General features: G+C 46.9%; 1 protein-coding gene and 1 long non-coding RNA gene across 6 annotated transcripts in view; one reads left to right on the top strand and one right to left on the bottom strand.

Moving 5' to 3' along the window:
* Positions 1-25777, bottom strand: part of LOC139757250 (adenosylhomocysteinase-like 1) — a 338517-nt gene that overhangs the window by 236640 nt on the left and 76100 nt on the right. For 2 of the 5 annotated variants that reach the window (XM_071677531.1, XM_071677532.1), the window contains one exon: positions 17858-17896. The exons of the other annotated variants lie outside the window; for them this stretch is intronic. In XM_071677531.1, coding sequence (XP_071533632.1) covers positions 17858-17896 — 39 coding nt within the window. The remainder of the gene's footprint in view (positions 1-17857; positions 17897-25777) is intronic. 5 annotated transcript variants of the gene reach the window in all.
* Positions 1-25777, top strand: part of LOC139757251 (uncharacterized) — a 151611-nt gene that overhangs the window by 90404 nt on the left and 35430 nt on the right. The window lies entirely within an intron of this gene.

The raw sequence follows: 25777 nt of genomic DNA, 5'->3' as shown, positions 1-25777 counted from the left end.
CGTCGAAACAAGGTCAAGGTTACCTTTAACCCAGATAATCAAGGTCCAGGTTACCTGTAACCCGGAGAATTAAGGTCCACGTCACCTGTACCCCGGATATTCTGGGAACAGGTAACCTGTACTCCTAAAACGAAGGTTCAGGTAAATCGAAGCCATCGTTTCGTATCAAAAAAAATATATATATATACACGACCTGTTTACCACGGCTGGAAAATTCCAGACTTGTCTACCAAGAGAGAAGGAGACCCAACAGTTATCTCATTGGTCAATCCAAACCTATCTCCATGGTCTGGAAAATCCTGAACAGTCCGCAAATATAATTCCTCAAAGTCCGGAAAATCCAAACCTCTTTCACGCAGTCCGGAAAATCCAGAACTCTAAACCCTCGGTCAGGAAAAAATATCCCCGTGCTGTTTACCGTGTGGCGGTGGTAATGCAACGATATGGGCCCCATTACCGAGGGAATGGGGAGCGAATGGGTGGTGGAGCCCGCTGATCAAGCCTTCATAATGCCACGCTGGCAAGCGTGATCATCTAGTTATGAGAGCCAATGGGGAGGACTGATTGCCTTGGGAGGGTACTATCCACGACCAGAGGATCGGTTGAAGTCGTGTAATTCGTCTTGAATGCGACTCGTAATGGGTGGCGGCCTATGTGCAGGAGGAGGAGGAGGCTAGTCTGCCGTGCGAGGGGTACTGTCGACCAGGATGCTTCCACCCACTGGAGCACGACGGTATGACCCTTTGAGAGTGATAGTAATGCGTCGGTCTTTCACATGACCATTAAAAGACCATTTCGCCTTCTGAAACCCCCCTGTTTCGTGTGAACCTGCACAAGATGTGTGCTGTCGCAAGGGTAGCACCGTCGTGCTCAAGGGTCGTGCCCAAAAGGGGTTAATCACCCATCATCAACACCATCCATTCCTAGCCCCATGGGGTGGATCAGGAATACCCCATCCATTCCTAACCCCATGGGGTGGACCAGGAATACATGCCGTGTGAGAGGCACTCACACACATCCTCAACCCACGTGCCGTGTATGAACGAGACACATGAACTCCAACACTCATACGTGTACACGAGTGTAAAAGTATGCGCCTCTTTAAGGAACCTATAAGAAACATGAAGTAACATTAACAAGAGGTTTAATATCGGTCGCATCCTAGGTCAAGACGGGGCTGCTTCAACAGGCAATATCAAAAGAAAGCGGTTGCAAGCGTTCCACTGCTTGCAACAAGCTCAGTCACACACACAGCATCTGTCATGATAACCCGGGTGTCGAGGGGATGCGGGCGGAATGGCTAAGGAATGTTAAACTTTAATAGAATCTCGCTCACTTGAACAAGTGGCAGTCGCTCAAGTTATGCGCTTGCCGCCAAACTATCAAACTAACTTCCTACTTGCCCTCCCTCCCTACCAATTTTCCTTTCGCCCTTAACTCTCTCCCTCCCTACTTTCTTTAAGTATCAAGCCACTGCGCAACCTACTTCCCCATGTCATCTCACCTGTACCCAATATGCCGTCTGCTTTTAAGCATCAAACTGACCCATTACTGACACAAGAGAAAATCGAAGCAACGTACGATGAAAAGGTACTGTACGCCAACAACGGGGCCGTACGTCCGCACTAGTATAACGCTCTCGCTTCTCCCCGGCAACAACACTGGCAGCGTCTGATGACACACGATCCCCCGGATGATAGCTTCACTTCAGGGACAACATTACGTAAAACAGAGAGAACAAAATGGCTGGTGGAAGGCCGTAAGCAACACCTGCACCCTTTCTTCTTTTTTTTTCCTCCAGCCGGACCGTTTCTGCAACACCTTATTTCCTGTTTTACGCGAAAATAAACGGGGGGGGAAAAAAACTCATAGTCTCCTCGGGGCTGGAAAACGGCCTGTAGTTATCAGTAATTTTTGCGCGACATAAGTGTACCGTGATGATGTTTTCCCTCACTCCAGGCCCAGCCCGGCCGGCCCTATCACCCCACAACAAAACCCGGCCATAAAAGCGATAGAGGCCGATGGTCCTCGTTACTCCACCGTGCCGAGAGCGCCCTCTAAAGTTCAAGCGCTTCTCGAGGACCACCTTTTTCAAGTATGAATGGTGCAGCACTTCATACACCGAACATCAGGGGCAACCAGAGTGACTCCCTGGGTCAACCGGTTCAATACGCCCTCAACTTCCCTCAAGGAAAGACCTTTTGAGATCTTATCCAGTGTTCGATACTTACATTATACCTCCTCTCTCTCTCTCTCTCTCTCTCTCTCTCTCTCTCTCTCTCTCTCTCTCTCTCTCTCTCTCTCTCTCTCTCTCTCTCTACCGCATCTCGATAATTGTACATCCACTCAACTTCACTGTTACGTGGTCTCCCCCAACTTCCGCCCTATACGCCATAAGTTTTATATTTCAATTCTGCCCCATTAACGTTAACAATGGTCATATCACTTAGCTCTCCCCGGGTGCGGGGGGACGACTCCAGTGCCCCACGTCGCGAGAGGATTGCCTCATTATCACGATCTTTATAACAGTTTTCTCTTGACCAAACTTCAAAAAAAAAAAAGAAAAAAAAATCCTCTTTACCTCTCCTGGCGCAGTTCAACCACTCCCACGCTGCAGGAGCATCCAAGAGGTAATCTAGCTCTCAGTCCACCGCCCTCACCTTTTATGGTCGTCTCCCTCTTCCTCAAAGTCCAACTCCTCCTCCTCTGATAACCCAACATCGCCTCCTGAAACCCAGTCTTCGTCAAACTTTCCTCGAGGCTCTTCCATCTCTCACTCTCTCTCTCTCTCTCTCTCTCTCTCTCTCTCTCTCTCTCTCTCTCTCTCTCTCTCTCTCTCTCTCCTCCACCTTCACCTTCCCCTCTTCGTCTGGGCCAATAAGCAAAGCTTATGAATCCTCCCTTTCCGTAAGGTATGATGCGTTCCCTTCGTTATATTTTCATTCCCTCAGCTCCCTGGAGAGGTCAACCATCCCCTTCCCCACTCCATTCCAACCCTCATCATCACCACCGCTGCTCCTCCACCATTCACCCCAGACCTCTCATTGCTTCCCCTCTCATCACCCCTGCCCTTTCCCTCCCCACAGGTCCTCTCTATCTCTCCCCTCGCCTCCCCACGTTTTTGTTTCCTCGTCTCTCTACCCCTCCCTTCGCCTTTCCCCATCACAACCAGTAACAAGTTTACCGCCGGCCTTGTGTCGTGTCACTGCCCACCTGACGGAGGGTTTTGAAGGCCTTCGTTCCTCCCATACGCTCCCCTAACAAACTTAACCCAAGCCTCCTACGTTCAATTTGCCTGCCACTCCCTAGCCTACATATATATATATGTCACTCTCACTCACCCTCCTCCTACAAGGTTCACTCTCCTACGCCCCCCCCCCTCCTATCTACCCCTTTAAGACTCTCTTTCTCTCTCTCCTTATCCCAAGAGAGAGCTTTCACTTTCCCAACTCTTGACTCGCACACTCCCTAGCCACTACAAAACACTCAATTTCCCAGCCTTTTAAAAAGACGATCACTCCTCCAAGACTCTCTCACTCTCCTGCATCTCGGAGGATCTCACTCCCAACCCCCTTTAAGACTCTCCCCCATCAACCTAGAGGAAACTCTCATTCTCGCAACCCCTACAAGACTTCCTCTTCATCAACCCCGAGGCCACCACCCCCACACTCCCAGAACCTACGTGACTTGGAGGAAAAAAAAACAACTCATTTTTCAACTACCAATCCGCCTTTACGATACCACTCTTATCAGTCTCCCTAGCCAATACTTTACAGTTCTCTCTCTCTCTCTCTCTCTCTCTCTCTCTCTCTCTCTCTCTCTCTCTCTCTCTCTCTCTCTCTCTCTCTCTCTCTCTCTCATCCTAACTACTCTCCCTCCCCATTCCTAAACATTCTCTTGCAAATCCCCACCATTCTCCCTTACTTATCCCTCCCATTCTCCTTCGACAATGCTCCTTCCAAGCTTCCCAAATCTCCCTAACCAGCCTAGACCAATCTGCCTCATCAGCTGCCATCAATCATTCACTTCTCCCCTTTAAAGTTCGTCATCCTAATCATCCTTTAGAATCTCCAACACTCCCTCACTCATCAAGACCTCAAATACCATCTCTAGAGTCGCCCACCATTGCTGCTTCAATCGTCGTCTCCACCAACCTCAAAGACTCCAACAGTGTTACCTTGAGCTCTCGTCACGACGTTCCTCCACCACCAACACTCCACCATACATACCTCCGTTAATCAGCGACTCTCCGCCATCGTAAACAAAACACTCAACATCGTCTCATTAGTCATCAACACGATCCTTACCGCATCACCAAGACAATCCCATCGTGGTCCCATCACCCTCCCGTCACAGACAGTCCTTGACGACCGAGGTCTTACCACACATCCCTCCACAGCCACAGCTTCCCACAGTCCCACTCTCCACCCTCAGGTATAATTGCCTTCACCAGCAACCATCCACTGACACATGGTGTCCATCACCAGTCACGTCAAGGATCAATCTATCGTGGTGGCCTGACGTTACACTTCTCCTGCATATCACTGAGGTCTTGCCTTGTAACAAAGCCCCTAATTTACCCCTTCCACACACACCACAATCTCCTCCTCCCTCACACACACACACACACACACACACACACACACACAAAGGCTGCCTCACCAGAGCAATAAGTTGGAAGACTGCTAAGTTTGTTGACTGCAACGGCTTGTTGACAGTCCGTCTAAGCGAGCCAATGGAGGGACGAGAGGCCTTTTATTGTAACTGACTTTGGTTATGAAGACCTCATTGATGTTAGGCCTTGAGTGATATATAAAAAGGGACTAAAGATATAAAGCATTAGCGGAGGAAGAGGAGGAGGAGAATATGAGGGTTTTTGAAAACTGTGGAAGGGGGAGGAAGGCATATGAGTTTCTGGCAAGATGGAAATCCCGTCTTCCACGAAGGGAAGCAGAAACCTACAACATGTAGAGGGGAAATAAATCCCTTCAGCCGTTCTGTAACATGGAAGGGAGGGAGGGAGGCAAGTTGATTCTTGGAGAAGATGAATATCAAGATTATGGAGAAGCGCTTACCCCCAAGAGGATGGGGGAGGTTCTACATGAGGCAGGTGGAGGGGAGGTGCCTCAATCATGAGTACGGTTCTACCTCACGACAGGTAGGTCTACAGCCATGGGCGAGGGTGGTTCTTCATCACGAGGGATTGAGCTTCGCGGGGAGGCTCCTCTCTCGTTCGACATACGATGTTGGCTTCTTCAGTCCCTGAGGAGGGAGTGTTTGGACCAGGAGTATGGGAGGTAGTTCTGGTTCACAGTTATTTATATATTTCCTTTTTGGGGATGGGGGGGGGGGGCCTGGGCTAATTATAGGGGGTGAAGTTTTGGAGTACCTGGAGAGGCGTGCGTGGTGTGTTTGTTTGGCTCATTGCGGGGTGGTGTTCTTGAAAGACGCGAGAGAGGGCTGTTGATCCTGAGGCACCAAAGTTATTGATCACCCGGTGGTGATGTCCTTGATCACCCTGGGATGAAGGGGATGGCGGCGGCTCTTGATTATGGAAGTTTATCTTTTTTTAAATCACGAAGTAAGCCTCCCGGATCAGATATTTGGGAGGGCCTCAATATGCATGGAGAAGGGTGCCTACATTAGGGTCAGGGAGGTTCTGGGAACCGAGAGATTCTCCCTAGATCATATGAGAGAGAGAGAGAGAGAGAGAGAGAGAGAGAGAGAGAGAGAGAGAGAGAGAGAGAGAGAGAGAGTGTGTGTGTGTGTGTGTGTGTCTAAACTAAGCGATCGAGGTGGGCGTCTCACCCCAAGCAAGGAGGTAGAAACATGGCCGGCCAGTTTCAAAGACGGAGAGAGAAAAAGGGAAGCGTGTTTGTTCTATGGACGTGGGAGGAGGGGGAAGACCAGGGAGAGGACGTTGTCCTGCTGCAGACGGGCTCTGGCCATAGACAGGGAGCTCTTCAGTGGCGAGGGTGCAGCCCTAGGGAGAGGGACAGCAGGGCTGGGAAACGGTGAGGCAGCTATAAGGGAAGGGAAAGGGAAGTCTAGGGGGGAAAGGTTGGGAGGGGAGGGGAGGGGGGGGGGAGTTGGACTGATGAAGCGGGAGGGAAGGTTAATGGAAGCCCTATGGACCTGAGGATGGGGGAAACCCTGCGGGACCTGGAAAAAAGTTTTACTCTCTCTAGGATACTGAGCGTCGATGACGTACCTACGGACATGACGAAAGAAAAATCCTTATACGTTAAGCTTAACATGAGTGCAACCACCCGTGTGTGTGTGTGTGTGTGTGTGTGTGTGTGTGTGTGTGTGTGTGTGTGTGTGTGTGTGTAGTGTACGGAGAGGGAATTCCACACTAGGGGGTGGTCCTATCGCTGAAACTTTACTATCGTACAACTTCTGGAACTGTATGCTATCCACAATCACAATTTCCTCACTCAGTTTGTTTTCATTTCTCATTTAAAAATCCATACTCAAAAAAATAAAATATGGGGTGGGGGGCCTCATACACAATATGATGAGACACCATCACTTCAATACAACATGTAGTAACTGGCTTCAAACTTGCACCCATTAAATAACACTAATCCCACAGTTTAACAACCTCACTGCTGACATAATCTGACAAAACCTTCTCTGGCACTTCAATTTTTGTGTCTTTCATGTGCGGTGACCAACCGTGGGAAGCATATTCAAATACTGGCCTACCATACGAGGTGAGCAGGTCATTGAACAATTCCTTATCAATATACTTGAATGAGATTCCAATATTTGCTTGAAGGACTTTGTTTAATTTACAGTTCTCTAAGGAGGGGCTCCCTGGCGACAGGTCAGATACAATATTGCCTCCCCCAAGTCCCTCTCATACACAGATTCCCGAAGCTCATTTCCCTGCGAGGTAATATTCGTATCGATGCCTACGTTCACAGCGCCCCATCCTCCCTCTGTCTGACCCGCGGGATGAATTTCATCAACAATGTACCAGACCAACTTCGCAGTTATCGCCTAGGTCCCCTTGTAAGATGATGCAGTCCTTACTCTTTACTTCCCTAATGACCCCTGGTCTCGTCCATTATATTCAAGGTGTGAGTCCGGTTTTTCTTGCAACTCATTCTACACATGTCAAAGAAGACCAATGGTTCCAGGACTGAGCCCTGCAGCACGCCACAAGTGACCCAGACCAATTTCGATCCCGCCCGTCTGCTAAGAACTTTGACCCTACGCCTCCGTCGACCAGTCAAAGCTAAAATAATTGAGAAGTGCCTATATCATCCTACACGTCCTGAAGCATTGGGTACCATCATCATACATGGGATAAGGTTGGCCTACGTAACTCAGCTGGTACGAGTGCACTAGTGCCATAAACCCCCGCCCCTCTGACGGCATTTCATAAGCTCATTTGTACCGAGATTCAGAGAGTCATTGTATGCACGTGTGAGGTTCTATATACTGAAGGAGAGCAATACTTCCCACGTTAGCGACGTATCTGTATCAAGGGGGAGGATCTTGTGGAGGGTGAGAGTGGCCACGCTCCACGTGCCATTGTCTGCGGCAAGTGCCTGTGATTCACAGTGGTTCTTAAGTTGTATTGATTGCTTGCGGGGGCCGCCGCAGGCAACCTCCCCTCACCTCACCCCCGCCAAGTGAAACCCATCCCTCGTCCCCAGTCCTGGACGATCATGTCAAAGCTTAACAGTCACACGAGAACCTACACTATTACCAGTCATAGTTATCACGTGAAATGAACGTTTCCCTTGTTCTCAATATAATTCAGAACAGTTCTAGTCCACTACGTTCTGTTGTGTTGTGATCTTCCCTCACCACACACCCATGAACACTTGTCTCTCTCTCTCTCTCTCCCAACATAACAATGACTGGAGTACCCGTTTCTCTCAGACACTGACAACATTCAGAAGCTGTTGGATCTTCAGCACACACAAGGAAGTAGATCTACCATGAAGCAAGAGTGCACAGTTACGTGAACTTCCCACGGACGTATGTGTTACAGTGTAGCCATAACACTCTGGGAATCCGCTATGCTGAACACTGATGACACAATAAGGGTCTGCTGTGTGGTTGGGGTGGTGACACTGGACGGACCTGCTCTGTCGTAAGGTCAAGACACTGGAGGAGTCTGCTAAGTTGTTGGCTACTATGCCTGGAAGGGCATGCTATAAGGTCACGACTGTTGATGAGTCTGTTATAAGGTCATATGGTCATGGGTCAGCTGTTAGGTCATGGCACTATGTGGGCCTGCTATAGTGTCGTTACTAGTATGATCCAGGATGAGTCTGCTGCATCGTAGGGTCATAACAATGGATGGATCAGCCATTATATTTCTCTCACGCCCTCATGTTCGCTCATGGCCGAAAACCCTTTTGTTCCCGTGACATAAACTCCAAGTGAAAAATGTGGCCGGCGAGAAAAGATTCTGACACCATGTTTACTGGACTGACGCCGCCAGAAAACACCTCTCAGTAGCGGCCCGCCCTGATCCCTCGGTACAACGACCACATACATACCTCTCTCTCTCTCTCTCTCTCTCTCTCTCTCTCTCTCTCTCTCTCTCTCTCTCTCTCTCTCTCTCTCTCTCTGGGATCTAGTAACACACTTATACAAGTACAGAAATACAGAAATGAAAAGAATCACATATATCATGAATGAAGAAAATACTCCGATGCTCTGTGTATACAGGACGTGTCTGATGGTAGACTGGCTCTCCTCTGTGTATGATCACCAGAGACGGTGACTCTCTTACCCCTAGCCTCCCACAAGGGGCGCGGGGACCATGTGTATCCCTGAGCGGGGACACTTGGGCGTCCCTGACCCCTCCTGTCACCCTTCTATGTCGATGTCTTACAACCAGTGCATGCCTTTTTGCTTCCCTCTATCTTTCTATGTTCTATGCTCCCCTCTATCCCATCTTCCCATCACACACACACACACACACGCCATCAGAGAGAGGCTCTCTCTCTGTATGTATGCTCGGCCATGTAAAACCTTTCAAGTTGATTGATTCATTTATCAAAAGTAAAGGCAACAGCAGACTCGGTGTGTTACTTGACCATGTATTTTGCACATCCCGTTTTCTACCTGCCATCCTCCAGGACAGGTGAAGGACTCTTTTAAGTGTTAATGACGACCGTACGTTTTCCTGTGTTGTGAGGTCATAACAACACCTTCACATCCCTCCACATTCACAACATATTCTAATAATCAACGATGAAGTCCACGACTAAAATTCCCTCCCGCGCCATATGCGAGAAAACAGCAAGATGACCTTTTGGTGTTGTGAGGGCAATAACAGGCTGCTCGCTCGTCGTGTCACTGAGGGAGGGGGAAAAAAAGGATAAAGAAGAAACAAATCCAATGGAATCTTCTTAGAGAGGTTCTTCCGTTCGAATCGCTCCGCGGGATGAGGGAGTTTGGGAAGACCACGGCCACAGAACGGGAACGAACTTTTTAAACTGGTTAGAGTGAGGGCCACTGATGGCCTGGCCTAGCCTGTCTCACCGACGCTGCCCCGCGCCCCCTTAACTCTTGACTATGACGTCACACTACCCCACAGTGAAACATGGGAGACGCGCGTGACAGGAGCACAACACACGCACTTGTAATCCTATTCATGGGTATTCGTCGTCCGGTGAAAGGGGCGCACCGTGCAGCGCTGACCCCCCTCCATGACTGTGATGTAGCCCAGACACCGACCGCAAACCTCTCCCATCAATACAATGAGCCATTCCCTCCGCCCCACACACACACACACACACACACACACACACACACACACACACAGCACATGAGACTCAATAGCCGGAAGACCCATTAATCCCAGAGTGTCCCCGAGCATCACGCAGCGGACATGGTCCGGGCAGGACCACCTGGGGTGGGGGCCATGAGGTTCAGACAGTCCATGACCTGAAGCCCCTCTGGCTCTCGAGAACCAAGTGTGGCTACTGCAAGACCTGAGGAGAGGGGGCCGTTGTACGTACCCTTAAGGCACTCCATAACTCCACCTCTTCCCAGTTCTGGCTAATGACTTGGCGCGTGATCCGCCGTGTAACCCAGAATCCACGAACGGTTTACGAACTCTACTAAGAGGGTACAGCTGTTACCTCAGCCAAAGTATAAATCGAGTTCAAATGGGGACATAACCGAGCCTGCCGTCCCTCACACGGGACAATACAAACCCAGAAAATGGCCGGTCAAAAGACCCCCAATCAAGTGAACCCCCCATAAGGCATTCGTTCTATCAAACGAAAGAAATGAAACTCAACGACGACTCCACATTTGCCAAGATTTCTCAGGCTACCGTTGTCCATAATACTACGAGAGCGACATCACCACTACTACTACTACTGCTACTTCTACCATCAGTACCGCTGAGCGTGGCTCTTGCTCCTCCCAGTAACACAACAGATCCTCCACACAAGGGAGACACCCTCCCACCCACACAAAACACATTCATTAACTTCTCGTTGCTTCCGGTTCCCTGGCGCCAAAAAGATTCTTCTCATCCTCCTCTCCCAGCAGACACGATTCTCCCGTAATGACGCGAGATAACATCCCCATCTACCTTGTCTGAACACCACGGTGGCGTCCGTCGCAACACCTCTGCCTAAACATGGTGTCCATCACGGAACTTTCCATTTGTCATCCTAATCGCTTCGTGTACACGTGAGTGCGTTTCTTCCCCTCCCTCCCTGCCCTCTCTCTCTCTCTCTCTCTCTCTCTCTCTCTCTCTCTCTCTCTCTCTCTCTGGGGCAAGGAATGCTTCTCAGTATACTTAGTATACCTGGACATACTAGAAAATATCCATCTGTTGTTACTATTTTTCTTTCTTCCTCTCGCTCTCCCCTGTTACCTGCCCTGTCCCTCAGCTCCCCCCGCTGCCCACCAGGTGTTATCCATCCATCCCCCACCCCTCTCCCCCGTGACCCGGGGTGTCATGACTGTGGTCATACCAGCACCGGAGCTGCCACCGTCAGGGCTGAGGGGGGGGAGGGGGGGGGGTGAGTGGCAACAGCCGGCCTGAGGAGGGTCAGGGAGAGTCGCCTGAGGGGGGGGGGGGAATCCTTGGTCCACGTGACTATCGACATGTTGCTGCCGCCTCCCTCACTCACAACCTCTCCCTCCCTCACGCCTTACCTCTCTCCCTCCTACTCCGCGCTCCCTTCCACCGCGTCATCTAAAACCCCCAACGCTCAACAATGTCACCCTGACACACACACACACACACACACACACACACACACACACACACACACATGCTCTGAGTGTGTGTGTGTGTGTGTGTGTGTGTGTGTACACATGGGAGGAAAAATACGAAACACATATACAAGGTCAAAAGACGGGGCAACACGAGAGTTAAACTCTCTCCCCATCACGCACAGCACGTCCCTCTGCCAATTACAGAAGCAATCATTCCTTGTCATATACGACGTAAAATCCATTTACGACTCAGATGTTACTTAAGCAGCGAAGAAAATATTACTGACCCGCAGACACTACAGCAGAACCTCCAACCCTCCTACAGTATAAGTACATGCTGCTCTGCTGGACACTTATAAAAATGTATACAGAAGAAACAAGGATGACCTCTGGAGGTTAAAGAGCATCATGGTAATCCTCCATCAAACCGTAAAGAAGATGAAAATGTATCAGGGAGAATTTCATTCGAGTCTAAATGAAATTGGTCCTCGTAACCAAGTTAGCAAGGGGTCAGGCACGGTCAGACAGGGTCAGGAAGGGTCAAGGAAGGTCAGACAGAGTTAGGAAATGTCACAGAGGGTAAGGGTCAAAGGAGGTCAAGAAGGTCAGACAGAGGAAGGGTAAGGAAAAGGCCAGGCGGGGAGAGGATAGGTCAGGCAGGGTCAGGGCGCGTGGAGTACGGTCAGAAAGGATCAAGAAAGTTCAAACAGGGTCAGGAAGGGTCAGTAAAGGGTCTAGCAGATTGTGTCAGCCAGTCAGGAAAGGTCAATAACGGGACACCCAGGGGCGAAGCAGAAGTCTAAACCCTAAGGACGCTCCCAGGACCTGCGAGCAACAGAGACACGTCCTGAAACTCCGTAGGAATCTGTGAGGATCACGAGAACATCCCTGGATCCTGCACAAACAGTGGTATGTCACCCCCCCAGCTCACTGACATCCTATACTTCATCATCTCTGGAGTTTACACAGGAAAATATACAAGTTGATCCTACCTTTCTCGCCTCACCCCAAGCCCCCTCGCCCTGCCTCTAACTCGTCTCTCACTCCTCCCTGCCTCGCCACCTACCTTCCCCCACACACTCAGATGCCATGTCACGTTCCCCGGGGCGGTGTTTGTGTCGGTGACATCACGCTACGTCCGACTGCGGATCCATATCCCCGCCTCGGGCAACGCCACTCCAGCGCCCGTGTCAGTCCGTCCGTACTGTGGGCGTGTGTGACCGCGGCCCTCCTCCGTCCGCGTTACAGACGGGCGGCCTCGGCCGTCCGTCCGCTCCGCTCCGCTCGCCGTCGTCGTCACCGTGACGGGGGGAATACCTCGCCCTAACCTCGCACAACAGCCCACCAGGCACGGGTCTGGCTGCACCACCCCGCACCGACCTTGACCTGTCTCTGTTGACACACCACGTCTAGGGAACGACCTCCAAACCACGTCTGGGAACAACCCAACTCACAAGACGGAGTTATGGTGGCTTTCCCCAGCGGCGTGAACTAATAATACAACCCGGGTGTACACTTACAACACAATCCCGGCCTATACAGAGTTCATTCCCAGCAATGTAAACTTACTACACGGATGTAGTGTCCATTCCTAGTGGTGTAAACTTACAAAATTGCAGTTTACTGTGGCCGTTCCAAGTGGTGCATTCCCACTACACACTACTGTATACCGCCCACGCCGCTGCAGGTGGTGTGAGTTTACCCAAGTCCCGTCCATAATGTAAACTCGACGAAGCATAGTAAACTACGACGTACTATCTCTCAGGGTAAACTGACCACGATCCATTGGGCAATTTAATAATTTGCTTTTCCCAAAAATTCTCCCCTCTTTACCACGGCCGTCCGCTGAGAGATAAAACGCAAGGTACAAAATACCTAAAATACCATAAGGTACAAAATACCTAAAATACCAAAAGGTATTTTGCGACACAAGCATCGAACCCTGACACCGTCACAAAAGGTGTGTGTGTGTGTGTGTGTGTGTGTGTGTGTGTGGGTGTGCACGCGCGCGCGGTGACCCAACAACTTAAAACCACAAGTTCCTTAATGGAACGTCTCCTAAAAGGCCTGAACTTTGTAACGAGAAGATGAATCTGACGGAAAACTTTTAGGGAGGGGGGAAAGAATCAGGAAAGAGGAGATGAGACAGCCATTGAACGATAACAGCGTAATGACGGGATGTGAAAAAGGTTTGGGTTGGAGGGAGGTGGGTGCTGTTGAGGGCTGGGGCCCCTCCCTCACCGTGTCAAGACAGATGGGGGGAGAGAGGGTCGGGAAAGAAAGAGACAGATAGACTGACAGATTTAGAAAGACTGTGATAATGAGGAAATAGAATATGCCAAACAAAAAAGACGTGGGAGAAATTACTAAAAAAAATATATAGTTGATCTTGAGAAATAAAAATGAGAACGGAGTAAGGAAGCTCTAGATGAGTGAGATAAGTTTGATAAGAGACAAATTTCTGAGATGGTGATAAGAAAACTATGAGGCAGATAAGAATGAAAAAGGACTTACATCTAGTGAACTCTGACACCAGACGATCGATGAGGAATTATCATTATATGTATGGAAAACTCATTATAAACTATGAGAAAACTATGAGACATACAGCTGAAGATGGGAAAGAAATGAGTAAAAAAAAAATGAGTGACATAAATGTTTAGATCCTCATATTTCTAAGACCATCACTACCATCTAACAACCTAACCAAACAACAGATCCCTTACCATCCTAACACGATCACAACTATCTAACAACCCGAACAACAGCCACATGCTTTAATCTCATGCTTCCCTAACACACTATCAGTAACATCTAACAGTCTAACAATCAATAAGTTCATCACCTGAAGATTTATCAGTTATACAACCGCCTTGCTCATAACTTGCCCATTATTCTAACACCTGCCACACTTACAGTATACGCTGGGGTAAACCATACCTGGCCTTACGTACAGTGAAGTAAAGTAAAACGAAAAAGCACATTAGAGTTCTTGTACATTTTAGTTATTCATATAGCATTAAAATTATCCCATACACATACGTACAGAATTCTTATTCCTAACTACGTATCCACCTCCCAGGAAGTTTAATTAAGAATATATATATATATATATATATATATATATATATATATATATATATATATATATATATATATATATATCGTGAGGCTTTCCTTACCTTTAGGGTCACAACGAAGCTGGGACGGGTCAACATCTCAACATTAACACACAGGATCTACTCACTACGCTAACTTACACACTACAGGAACGTAACGCTACATACTACATATGTTACTTACACTACAGAACAGGGACTACAAATATCACTTACTCTACAGACAATTTATAAATATCACAAATCAAATCAAATGCTACAAAGATTACTTACATTTCTGCTTACAAACTAAACACATTACTAACATTAAAAAAAAAATCATACAAATTAGACTACACTATAAACACTACAACTACAAACATTACTTATGCTAAAGACTACAAAGTACAGACATTACTTACACTACAGACTACAGAGATAACTTACACTACTGACACAGACTTCAAGGGTTACTTACCTTACGAAAAAAAAAAAAAAAGATCAGGTTTCATTAAACTACACACTGCATTCTGTACAGGCTACATAAACTACACCATCTACAAGACGTAACATACTACATGGGACCTACACTACACTGGATATCTATAACTAAACTGAAAACAATATGTAGTACACGCTATGTAGACAAATCTAAGAGGCAGATTACCATGTACAAAACCCTACTTAAACCACAGACTACATAATCACAGAACCCATACACATCACATACTACAGAGAGAATTGAGAACTACAGACTTCAAACTCAGTAGGATCTACAATGCAAAAACAATACAGTAAGACATTACATTCACCACAGACACATTCTTGAGACTGCACAGACTAAAGGAGTTCTCTGTATTGCTACCATCACCGTTACAGTGAACAATGAAACTAGTCAAAAATACTGATGAAACTTCTGTATACTGAGACTTTAAGGTACGCTACACTGATAAAGCTAAGGTACGCTACACTGATAAAGCTAAGGTACGCTACACTGATAAAGCTAAGGTACGCTACACTGATAAAGCTAAAGCACGCTACACTGATAAAGCTAAGGTACGCTACACTGATAAAGCTAAGGTACGCTACACTGATAAAGCCAAGGCACGCTACACTGACAAGGATAAGAAACACTACACTGTCATGACTATTATGCACACATCAGAAGGTGAAAAGTACTGTTCAGAACTGCTGAATCATATCACACGTACGGGACAAATACCATGAAATATATACTCGCACAGCACAATACATAACAATGGGCAAAATGCTCTTCAATACATGAACACGTTCACAATGCACGGAAAAGACAATATGTAAATACATAAAAAGGCTATCAAATGCTGAACATAACACTCTGCACGCGGGTCATTATTTCCCCCTATTGTCAGGTCAAACAAAAGGCTACAAGAAAAATAGCAGGTATAGTATCATGATAATAATCACATAAACAATAGCTCAGGACGTATACACGTCTATTCATACATGTGGAAAACATATCAAAATCCCCCACAAAACACGACTTAAAACGTTAAAAAGTCACACATTTGGGGAAATGACAGAGGGACACAGTCTGCTGCTGCTACTTAACACAATAATTAGTACATAAAGGTGTGGTCAATACTCAACACAGCCACGGGTGCAAAAGGTGCTACCAAATCCTTGCATAACAACAGGGACGAAAGGTGCTGCCAATACTTAGCATAGCAACTGGGACGAAAGGTGCTACCAATACACAACACAGGAACAAGTACAAGGGGTGCTACTAATATAGCAACTGGGGCAAAAGGTGCTACCAATACACAACACAGGAACAAGTACAAGGGGTGCTACTAATATAGCAACTGGGGCAAAAGGTGCTACCAACACTCACATCACAAAAAGCAGGAACAGAAGCCGCTACATAAATACTCGACACAGCAACATATAAATAAAAGGTGCTACCACGTATATTCAGCATAGCGACAGGAACAAAAGGTGCTGCCAGTACTTAACAGAGGACAAAAGGTACTGACAATCCTTAGCATAGCAATATAAATGAAGTATGTCATCAGCAGAGATGAAAACGTTGGTGCTACATTACCCTCAACCCATCACAAGGGACGAAATGTGAGTGGCATCTACCATAACTGAACAAAAGGTGGAGACAACATTCAAATACATAAATGAAAAGATGCAAATAACATTCAAAATTGCAATACAAAGAGAAGGTGTTCATTACAGTCACTACAACAAGAGGAGCAAAAAGAATACTAAAAAAATATGGGTTAATAATTAATCAATAATTGAAAAAAAATATATACGAAATGTGAATGATATGGAACAAATATAGGTTAACAAGCGTAGGAGGAATCAGGCGTAACATGGCTTTTAATCGCTAACAAACAACACACAAAACTGGGGCAAAACAGACTCAAACAAAACAAAGAACATCGTGACACACACACACACACACACACACACACACACACATCTAATACGTCACCTTCCTATCATTGTTACTACGTGGCAAAACCTCGACCGGTAACACACTAACACGGCACTAATATAGCCAAAACAAAGCCAGTACGTTACTTCCTAACACAGCCACAGGACACACACGCACATATACTCCAATCCTTATCAACGCTGATCTAGCTTTACCTGCTTAACAAAGCAGCGTTTGTAATTGCCTAACTCTAAGAAAGTCCCTCTAAGGATAAGTCCAACAAGGATGCGTGGACTTAAGGGTTGTTATCTTCGCCTAATTTCTGCGATTATAACAACACCTAAACAACACCCAACTGGCAGTCATGTCCTCATATGTCTTTAAACAACTCGTTACGAACACAATTTGGGGAGCTTCGTGGCTGACACCAAACTCTTTCCATGTAATCAGATACAGAATACAGCAGTACGATACAAGAATATCCTGATATTCCTGGGAATATTCTTTTTTTCTGGGGAGGGGTACCTTAAATATCTCTCGCTCACTCTCAGCTTAAGCTTTCCATTTTGCAAAAATCCGACGGTGTCAGCGACAATTACCGGCTTTTCACATTCTTTGAGGATCTAATTTTTTTTTTTTCCCACATCTTGAATACAATGTAGAATAGATCGTGTCTACACTACTCTGGCATACAGTAAATGGCAACATACGGGTATACAGGGAAGGAACTCTACCTCCAACACGTGCGATAATAGAGCAAATGAGATACATATCGAAGGGCCAATTACATCGTCCGCTTGTTAAGCCTACAGTCTACGGTTAAACCTAATCTTTGATCACACAGATGCAAAGAAATGCCCAAACTAAAACTTTTTAAGTATTAGATAAGCAACTAAGAAACTACGCCATACAGACAGCACATTTAAAATGCTAGCGTAAAGTGAAAATGAAGAAATGATCCACTTCAACATACGGTATACGAGTACAGCTACTGTCTCAGAAGAAACGTGTGTGCCAGCCAGAGCCAATCGTCTACGTGTCATTCTCTCTAAGCTACTGAGAAACTGGGCTACGGGGGGCCAAACACACGCACACACACACACACGCGCAACACACTGACCTGATACACCGAGTCGCTCCAGGACGGCTCTCCAAGCAGCTTGAAGAGAAACAAAAAAGATCAGTTAATGATTTTACGAACCGCCTAACAAGTCAAATCAGCCCGGCGCCGCTGCTCCCTCCCCGGGGTCCAAAAACACGACACGACACTGCTAGTCTAAGCCTCCACTCTACCGCCATCACAACTACGACCCAAAACCCTCAGAATGCATCATCCTCAAGGGAAGGACACAGAAGACTGAGGTCCTCAACCCACCGTATCATCCTCCAGGCCACCGACCACCACTGTCTTCCACCCTTCACCATCAGAGGCATTACCGCCAACGGGAAAACCAGAAGCCATTTTTCGATGCAACTTTCCTCGAGTCCACGATATGAAAAAAAAGAGAGAGAGAGAGAGTCTACGGATCATACCTCATGTGAGGCAAGGAGGATGAACGCCGTGAGAAAGGACCATAAACAACGTCGTCAGAGAGGCACTACACAACGTCGTTATAATAAACAAGGTCGTGAGGAAGACCGTAAACAAGGTCGTGAGAGGAGCCATTAAGCATGACCATGAGTTAACCCACACACAAAGCCCCTCCACCATGTCTGCCAACATGAGGAAGAACTTACTGACAAATCTACGGGACAGACCTCCTCACTGGTCCTCTGGGTTGAACCTCATGAAGACAATGGTCCTCTGGGTTGAACCTCATGAAGACAATGGTCCTCTGGGTTGAACCTCATGAAGACAATGGTCCTCTGGGTTGAACCTCATGAAGACAATGGTCCTCTGGGTTGAACCTCATGAAGACAATGGTCCTCTGGGTTGAACCTCATGAAGACTATGGTCCTCTGGGTTGAACCTCATGAAGACAGTCTCAACACAGCAGTCCACACAACCAAGGCATCGAAGATAACCATCAAAAAAAAAAAATCTTAAGTCCACAAAACCAGAGCAAAGATTATGAGTAAAAAAAAAAAAAAAAATCTATCTGATAGGACCAAACCTCTCACGGCAACCCCGTGAAGTGGACCTCACAAGACAGATCACCGCACGATATAAGACGGAACCTTCCTACGAAAATAAACCTCAAAAACAAAAACAAAAAATTCCGAAGACAATTTAGTTCCTGCGAGAAAGCGCCTGGAAGGAATACGACCGGCGAACTTCAGGAAAACTTCCTCCTCCTCCTCCTCCTCCAAGATAATCTAACTGCAAAAATGTCCCGGGAGATAAACCTTAAGAATAAGGTGACTCCCTCTTCCAAGGTTGCTAAGCAGGACAACTCCCTCCTTAGAGATAACCATACAGCATTACTCTCTCCTTAGAGATAACCATACAGGATTACTCCCTCCTTAGAGATAACCATACAGGATTACTCCCTCCTTAGAGATAACCATACAGGATTACTCCCTCCTTAGAGATAACCATACAGGATTACTCCCTCCTTAGAGACAATCTCAGAGAGAACACCTCTCTCCTCTGTGACCAATCTTGAGGAACACTTCCTCCATCAAAGAAACTCTAGGGTCAGTATACCTAGGGTCGACGGCTTACGTCAGGTCAGCGTGTCTCCCGGAGCAAGGAACGCGAGGTCAACACACCAGAGGGAGGTATAAATTCCGCCCCCCCTCACCAGTCTGAAGGGGGCGCTGAACGCTCACTCTCCCCTCTTGCCGCCGACGAGCCACCTCCCCTCTCCTCCACTAAACAAGAAGGGGACGTGAGGGTAACACAACGTGGGGAGGCAACGTCATCAGCCTGGCAGGGGCGTTGAACCCTTTTCTCCCCTCGTTTCACCGACCTCCAGTCCTCGGGCAGGGCACACGAGGGTAACACGCAAACCACCAGCCTGGAGAGGGCGGTGAGCCACTCACTAACTACCTGACAGCGCTGAATCCATCCACGAACCACCACATGGCGTGCAACCATCCACAAACCACCACACACCACTGACCCTCCATTGACCAAGAGACAGCGTTGAATCCTCCAACAGCCATAAAACAGCGTCCAATCCTCCTCTAACCAACCAACCAACAGCGTTGAATCCTCCACTAACCACGAATGGGAGAGTGAAAATAACAGGCTAGTGATCAGGGAGGAGGAGGGGGAACGGCCTCAGGGTGTAAGAAGGGGGGTTGCGAGTTCGAACCCGTCCAGCAGAGAGCCAGGTTATTATTAAGGAAGTGTCAGAAGCGATCACCACGGCTCGAGGAAATGGCAGGAGATCCCTCTCTATCCCTCCCTCACATCATCACTAATGGCTCAACTCTTGCGAGAAGTCTGCCGTGCGTGTTCACCTAATCTCCCATCATCGAGAGAGAGAGAGAGAGAGAGAGAGAGAGAGAGAGAGAGAGAGAGAGAGAGAGAGAGAGAGAGAGAGAGAGAGAAAGAGAGAGAGACAGACAGAGAGAGATTTGGGTAAGGCAGAGCTAGCCTGTAGCGCCTTGATCTTGCTTCAGTCACAAAGCTGTTTGCTGGCTTCTTCTGTCGTTACACAATCCCGTACATTGACAACCTCATAGGCTGATCGGGCATTTTCTTAAGCCAGTCGTCCAGTTTTCTTTTTCTAGATGTGGGTGCTCAGTGCTGGTAAATTTCCCTCTCGTTCGGGAAGATGAACGAGGAGGTACGCGGGGGCACTCGTGTGTGTTCGTTCGGTGTCTCTGCAATATATCTGCAGGTATATTTATAGATTCAATTGCTCTGTTTCCTCCCACACGCGAGGATTTGGTTTCTATTTTGCGTCGCTGAATTTCCTGCCACGCGTTGATCTCCAGATCTTCATATATCCTTCTGTTCCCTTTGAAGGTTGCGTCGTTGCATTCTCGCTCCTTCATGGCAGCAACGACGTTTCATCAATCACACAAGTTAAGATGTTTCAGAACTTCACTCAAGCTTATTCACATCAGCTCGTGTGGTTGATGACCGTCCACGACAACAGGATGGGTTCGCTTTCCCTCTTGAGGATAAACTTTGAAATCTACAGATTTTACGATCCTATTTTGATCATGTACATACTGAACATACTCAATCATCAGCTTCTAATCTCCCATTACTTGGCTCCCATTCTATCTGCTATCATTTGGCTCCCATTCTATCTATCATCTCTACGCTCCTATTGTACCTCCCATCACTTGCCTCCCATTCTATCTCCCATTCGTTGGCTAGACAGTATTCTATACACCAGTTATGATGACCCATGGAACTTTGACGTTTCCTTCACTCTTTCCCTGTCGGGTCATTACACGCTGCCTCACATATACCTGATGGATCGAACCTGGCCTTATGCCCTCGCATCATTCTATAGCTCACACTCCATGCGAGTCTCTCGAAATGCTTCGATCATATCCAAGATTTCTTCCATTTTTCTCTTTATCCTGCCTGTCTCGGTCTTGTACAACAACTCCTACTACTACTACTTCTACTACTACTACCACCTCCACTATCGTCTGGGTAACTTCTGACTAACACCTCCCTTCTCTGAAGGCCGTGGCGTTCTCTGGGCTCCCTTAGACACACCACCACCATCATCATCATCATCATCATCAGTCGTGGCTCCATCGGATACTACGTACTCTTGAGATGCGTTTCGATTCGCTACGCACCCCGACGAAATTTCTGTCGTTCGCGTTCTCACTTCTCAGAGAGAGAGAGAGAGAGAGAGAGAGAGAGAGAGAGAGAGAGACACTACCCAGGGGCTTTATATAACCATTCCCTCCCTACAAAGCCCCTCACAATAGCCCCAGCTAAAATACAGGACGACCACCGCATAAAAGAAGGCCTAACTCACCATTGTTGGAGCCATTAAAAAGCATACGCAGGACCCCCACCACCACTGTTGCTGCTGCTGCTCCTGCAGCAAAAGTCAGGCTCACCCACATACAAATAGTACGTCATCAGCGAGCGCACGTGCACACGCACGTCAATATCAGCTTGCCGTTTCCCGCGTGGCTAGGGAGCGTCAGTGAACATACCGAGGATAGTTATCGTCCTAGCCGTCCAGTTGTGACTCCTAGCCATGCGGTTCAGACCTAAGCCATCCCCTTATCACCCTAGCCAGCCAGTTATCACCCTAACAGTCCGACGTATCACCCTAGCCATCTCGATTATCATCCTAGTCACTGTGGTTATCATCTAGCCGTCCAGTTATCACCTAGCAATCCAGGTTATCATCCTAGCAATCCAGGTTATCACCTAGCACGTTCAGATCATCCTAGCTATCACCCTAACCATCCAATGATCACCCTGGCCATAAAGTTATCATCCTAGCCATCCAAGTTATCGTCCTAGCCATCCAGTTATCATCCTAGCCATCCAGTTATCATCCTAGCCATCCAAGTTATCATCCTAGCCATCCAGTTATCATCCTAGCCATCCAAGTTATCATCCTAGCCATCCAAGTTATCATCCTAGCCATCTACGTCATCTCCAACCATCCATCTCTGGTCAGACGGACGCGACTCCACCCCCGCAACACGTCACCCTACACCTTCGTCTGCACGCCTCCATACCTACACGTGTGTCTCACGGTCTCAAACCATCCACAGAAAGACGTGGTGGGATCTTACAGAGATGATGGTGCAAACCTGCCTCATCCCTGCACCAGACGATCCGTATGTGACATCCACCTCTTGTCTCTCGTTATCCCGGGGGACGATGATCTCTCTCTCTCTCTCTCTCTCTCTCTCTCTCTCTCTCTCTCTCTCAGTATGACCATGGCTGTCACTGGTGTTGTGAATGCTGTGTTCAGATTGTTCATACGTATAGCATTCATTGAAGGCATCTCTTCTCTCTCTCTCTTACACTGACCTGTTCTCAAGTATATCACAGCTATTATTATCATTATCGTTACTATAGCATTATCATCATTATTATTATTATTATCATTATTATCATTATTTTTATTATTATTATTATTATTATTATTATTACCACTATTATCATTATTATTATTATTATCATCATTATTATTATTATTATCATCATTATTATCCCCAAATACACCACCGCTACGAAAGATATCAATAAACATAGTTAAATCAAAGTACATAAACTGTTACTTTCACGTCAACAACCAATCATCTGTACATGTTGGACAATATCTACTTCAAGGATAAACAACAACAACAAAGTTAAACATGAACAGAGTGATGTTAATGTTGCCAAGTCAACATATCCCTTACTACACTAACCTTGGCAACAGACCAATATCAAATCGTAAATTATTTATTTGTAAACTTAGTATAAAAAATTACAAGACCATTGCTATCAGTCTCTACGACCATTAACTATCAGTCTCTACGACCATTAACTATCAGTCTCTACGACCATTAACAATCAGTCTCTACGACCATTAACTACCAGTCTCTAAGACCATTAACTATCAGTCTCTACGACCATTAACTACCAGTCTCTACGATCATTAACTACCAGTCTCCGCACGGCTCTGCTATCTACCGAAACCTTCTATAATCTAATTCTAAAATCAATTTCCTTTAACTACCAAACAGTTTACTGCTCAACTTGGAAGTAAAACTAAAAGGTTGGTTAGCTAACTAGAGGCCATGAAGAAGACAATACAGTTGTCTTAATGCGATACATGAAGGGGCTATTAATCTATGTGTATCCAGCTTTAATTGAGCTCGACGTCTAGATACCATATTTAAAAGTGATTAGGTAAGGTCATTTAAAGGTCTCGTGGTATGACATTTATGGATCCCAAGGCTTCGGTATATTATGGACTTGAAGAACGTATGTTTTAAGGGGGGTGTTGCTGTGTCGTGTTTCGGGGTAGTACTCCTTACCTTCTTGCATTACCACACGGCCCAGTCTGTCAGCTGGCCTCAATCCCCCACAGGTAGCTCGGCCCGGGACCAAACTGATCACTCAGGCTGTTCTGAGAGTGAGGCCTCGCCCCGCTGGCCGGCATGCTCAGCTCAGCCTAAATGATCAGGTGAGCTTCGTTGACATTAATCAGAGGATGTCTGTCCTTCACTTCCCAAGTGGCTGGTCAATATTGTTTCCAAAACTTACAGGCAGGGCACTGAAGAGTATGTGGCCTCAAATGTGAACACCAATTTTCTAAGGTCTATGGGTACGGTGTTCAGGGGTCTATGGTCTTCTACGATTCAAAATATATTGTTCTACGATCTTGAGGTTAGGTGTTCTGTGGTCTAAAACACGATGTTTCTGAGGCTACAGCTATGATATTCTATGGTCTAAAATGCGGTATGCTAATAATCTAAAATATGGTGCCCTGAAGTTGAGACTTATGGTGTTTGAAAGTCATAAAGGTATGGTATGACAGGAGCTTCAGGCGTGGTGTTCCATGATCACAAAGTATGGTGTTCCACAGTCAGGAGGTACAGTGTTCTAAGGTGTAAAGGTACGATGCTCTGGAGGTCTGAAAGTTAGAGTGTTCTAGGATCTAACGTTACCGGTGCTCTAAGGTACCTCCCTGAGCTCTCACGACTGAAAAGCACACTACCCCGTGATCTACGGGTATATACATGGCGTACCTGATCCTCTACAGTCCTGGTGTAGTGATGGCCGAAGCCACAGCTAAGGATGACACAGGACCTCTGTGAGCCTCGCCCACCACAGACAGTGCAGCCGAAGCTTAAGCTTTTTTTCTTTTTCTTTTTCTTTTTTTACGCCCACACAACGACGAAAACGAACACCTTGACACAGGTAGCGCTACCTACGCTACGAGAGAGACAGAGAGGGTAGACAACACCACTAACACTGCTTCACACAATCACACTGACCACTCCAACTGAAAGAGTAAAACAAACAACAAACAAAGGTCACTTGGCTAGGAGGATAAAAAGAATCAGCAAACACAGAGAAAGGTCACAAGCCCTCGTTAAACACATAGGAAAGGTCGTATGACTAACAGTACTGAGACGCTAAGGTCACAACACCAGGATTACAACAGTAACAAGGGTCACAACGCCAGGACAACACCGGTCATAAGGGTCACAACGCCAGGGTAACAACAGTAACAAGGGTTATAACAACAGAACAACACCGGTAAGAACACAAGGGTCACATGACCTGGACAACACCAGGAACAACACAAGGGTCACATGACCTGGACAACACCAGGAACAACACAAGGGTCACATGACCTGGACAACACCAGGAACAACACAAGGGTCACATGACCTGGACAACACCAGGAACAACACAAGGGTCACATGACCTGGACAACACCAGGTCACATAACATGGCACTGGAACAGGACACAATCAGCAAAAAATACACACACATGGAGAACTCTGAACAATACAGAACAAAGGTTACAGCAGTAAGAACAACACGAACACACAAAACATTTTACAAGGGCAGGAAAAATACCATCAGAAATAACAAAAAACATGACATGATCCGGAACACATGACTGGCACCTAAAACGAGGTTACGTAGCCAAGGGAACACCACTCAGTGTTGTAAGAAAGATGACAGAACCAAAATTAAACAGAAGGTGAAAGGAAAAAAATGAATATGACAGGACACAGTCAGGTTATCATAACAATGGCAAAAAGAAGAAACAGGAAAATAACTGGAATACAAAAAAAATGCTAATGTTGCTAACAATAACATGGACAGGACTACCATGGTATCAATACCAAAGGATGGGGCATGATTTGCTAACAAAAACAATGACAACAACAACAACAACAACAACAACAACAGAACAACAACAGTGACACGGCCATGATCTGACAAGACCCACAGCATATTGGGCAAGAGGACCGAGACGATGGCCGACATCAAGGCAATGTGTGACAGGTGAAGAAGCCAAGGCAGGAGGAACACCGACCCAGCCAGGCCGTACAGTGCTGGTGGGGAGGGTAACACGTCGTGCGTGAGGACACAGACACACACACACACACACACACCACCACGACTGGTGGTGTGTGGGGG

The sequence above is a fragment of the Panulirus ornatus genome, chromosome 25 (assembly GCF_036320965.1).
Source record: "Panulirus ornatus isolate Po-2019 chromosome 25, ASM3632096v1, whole genome shotgun sequence".
NCBI classification, from domain to species: Eukaryota; Metazoa; Arthropoda; class Malacostraca; order Decapoda; family Palinuridae; genus Panulirus; species Panulirus ornatus.
Note: the sequence above shows the minus strand (reverse complement) of the source record. Positions and strands in the feature narration are given on the sequence as shown.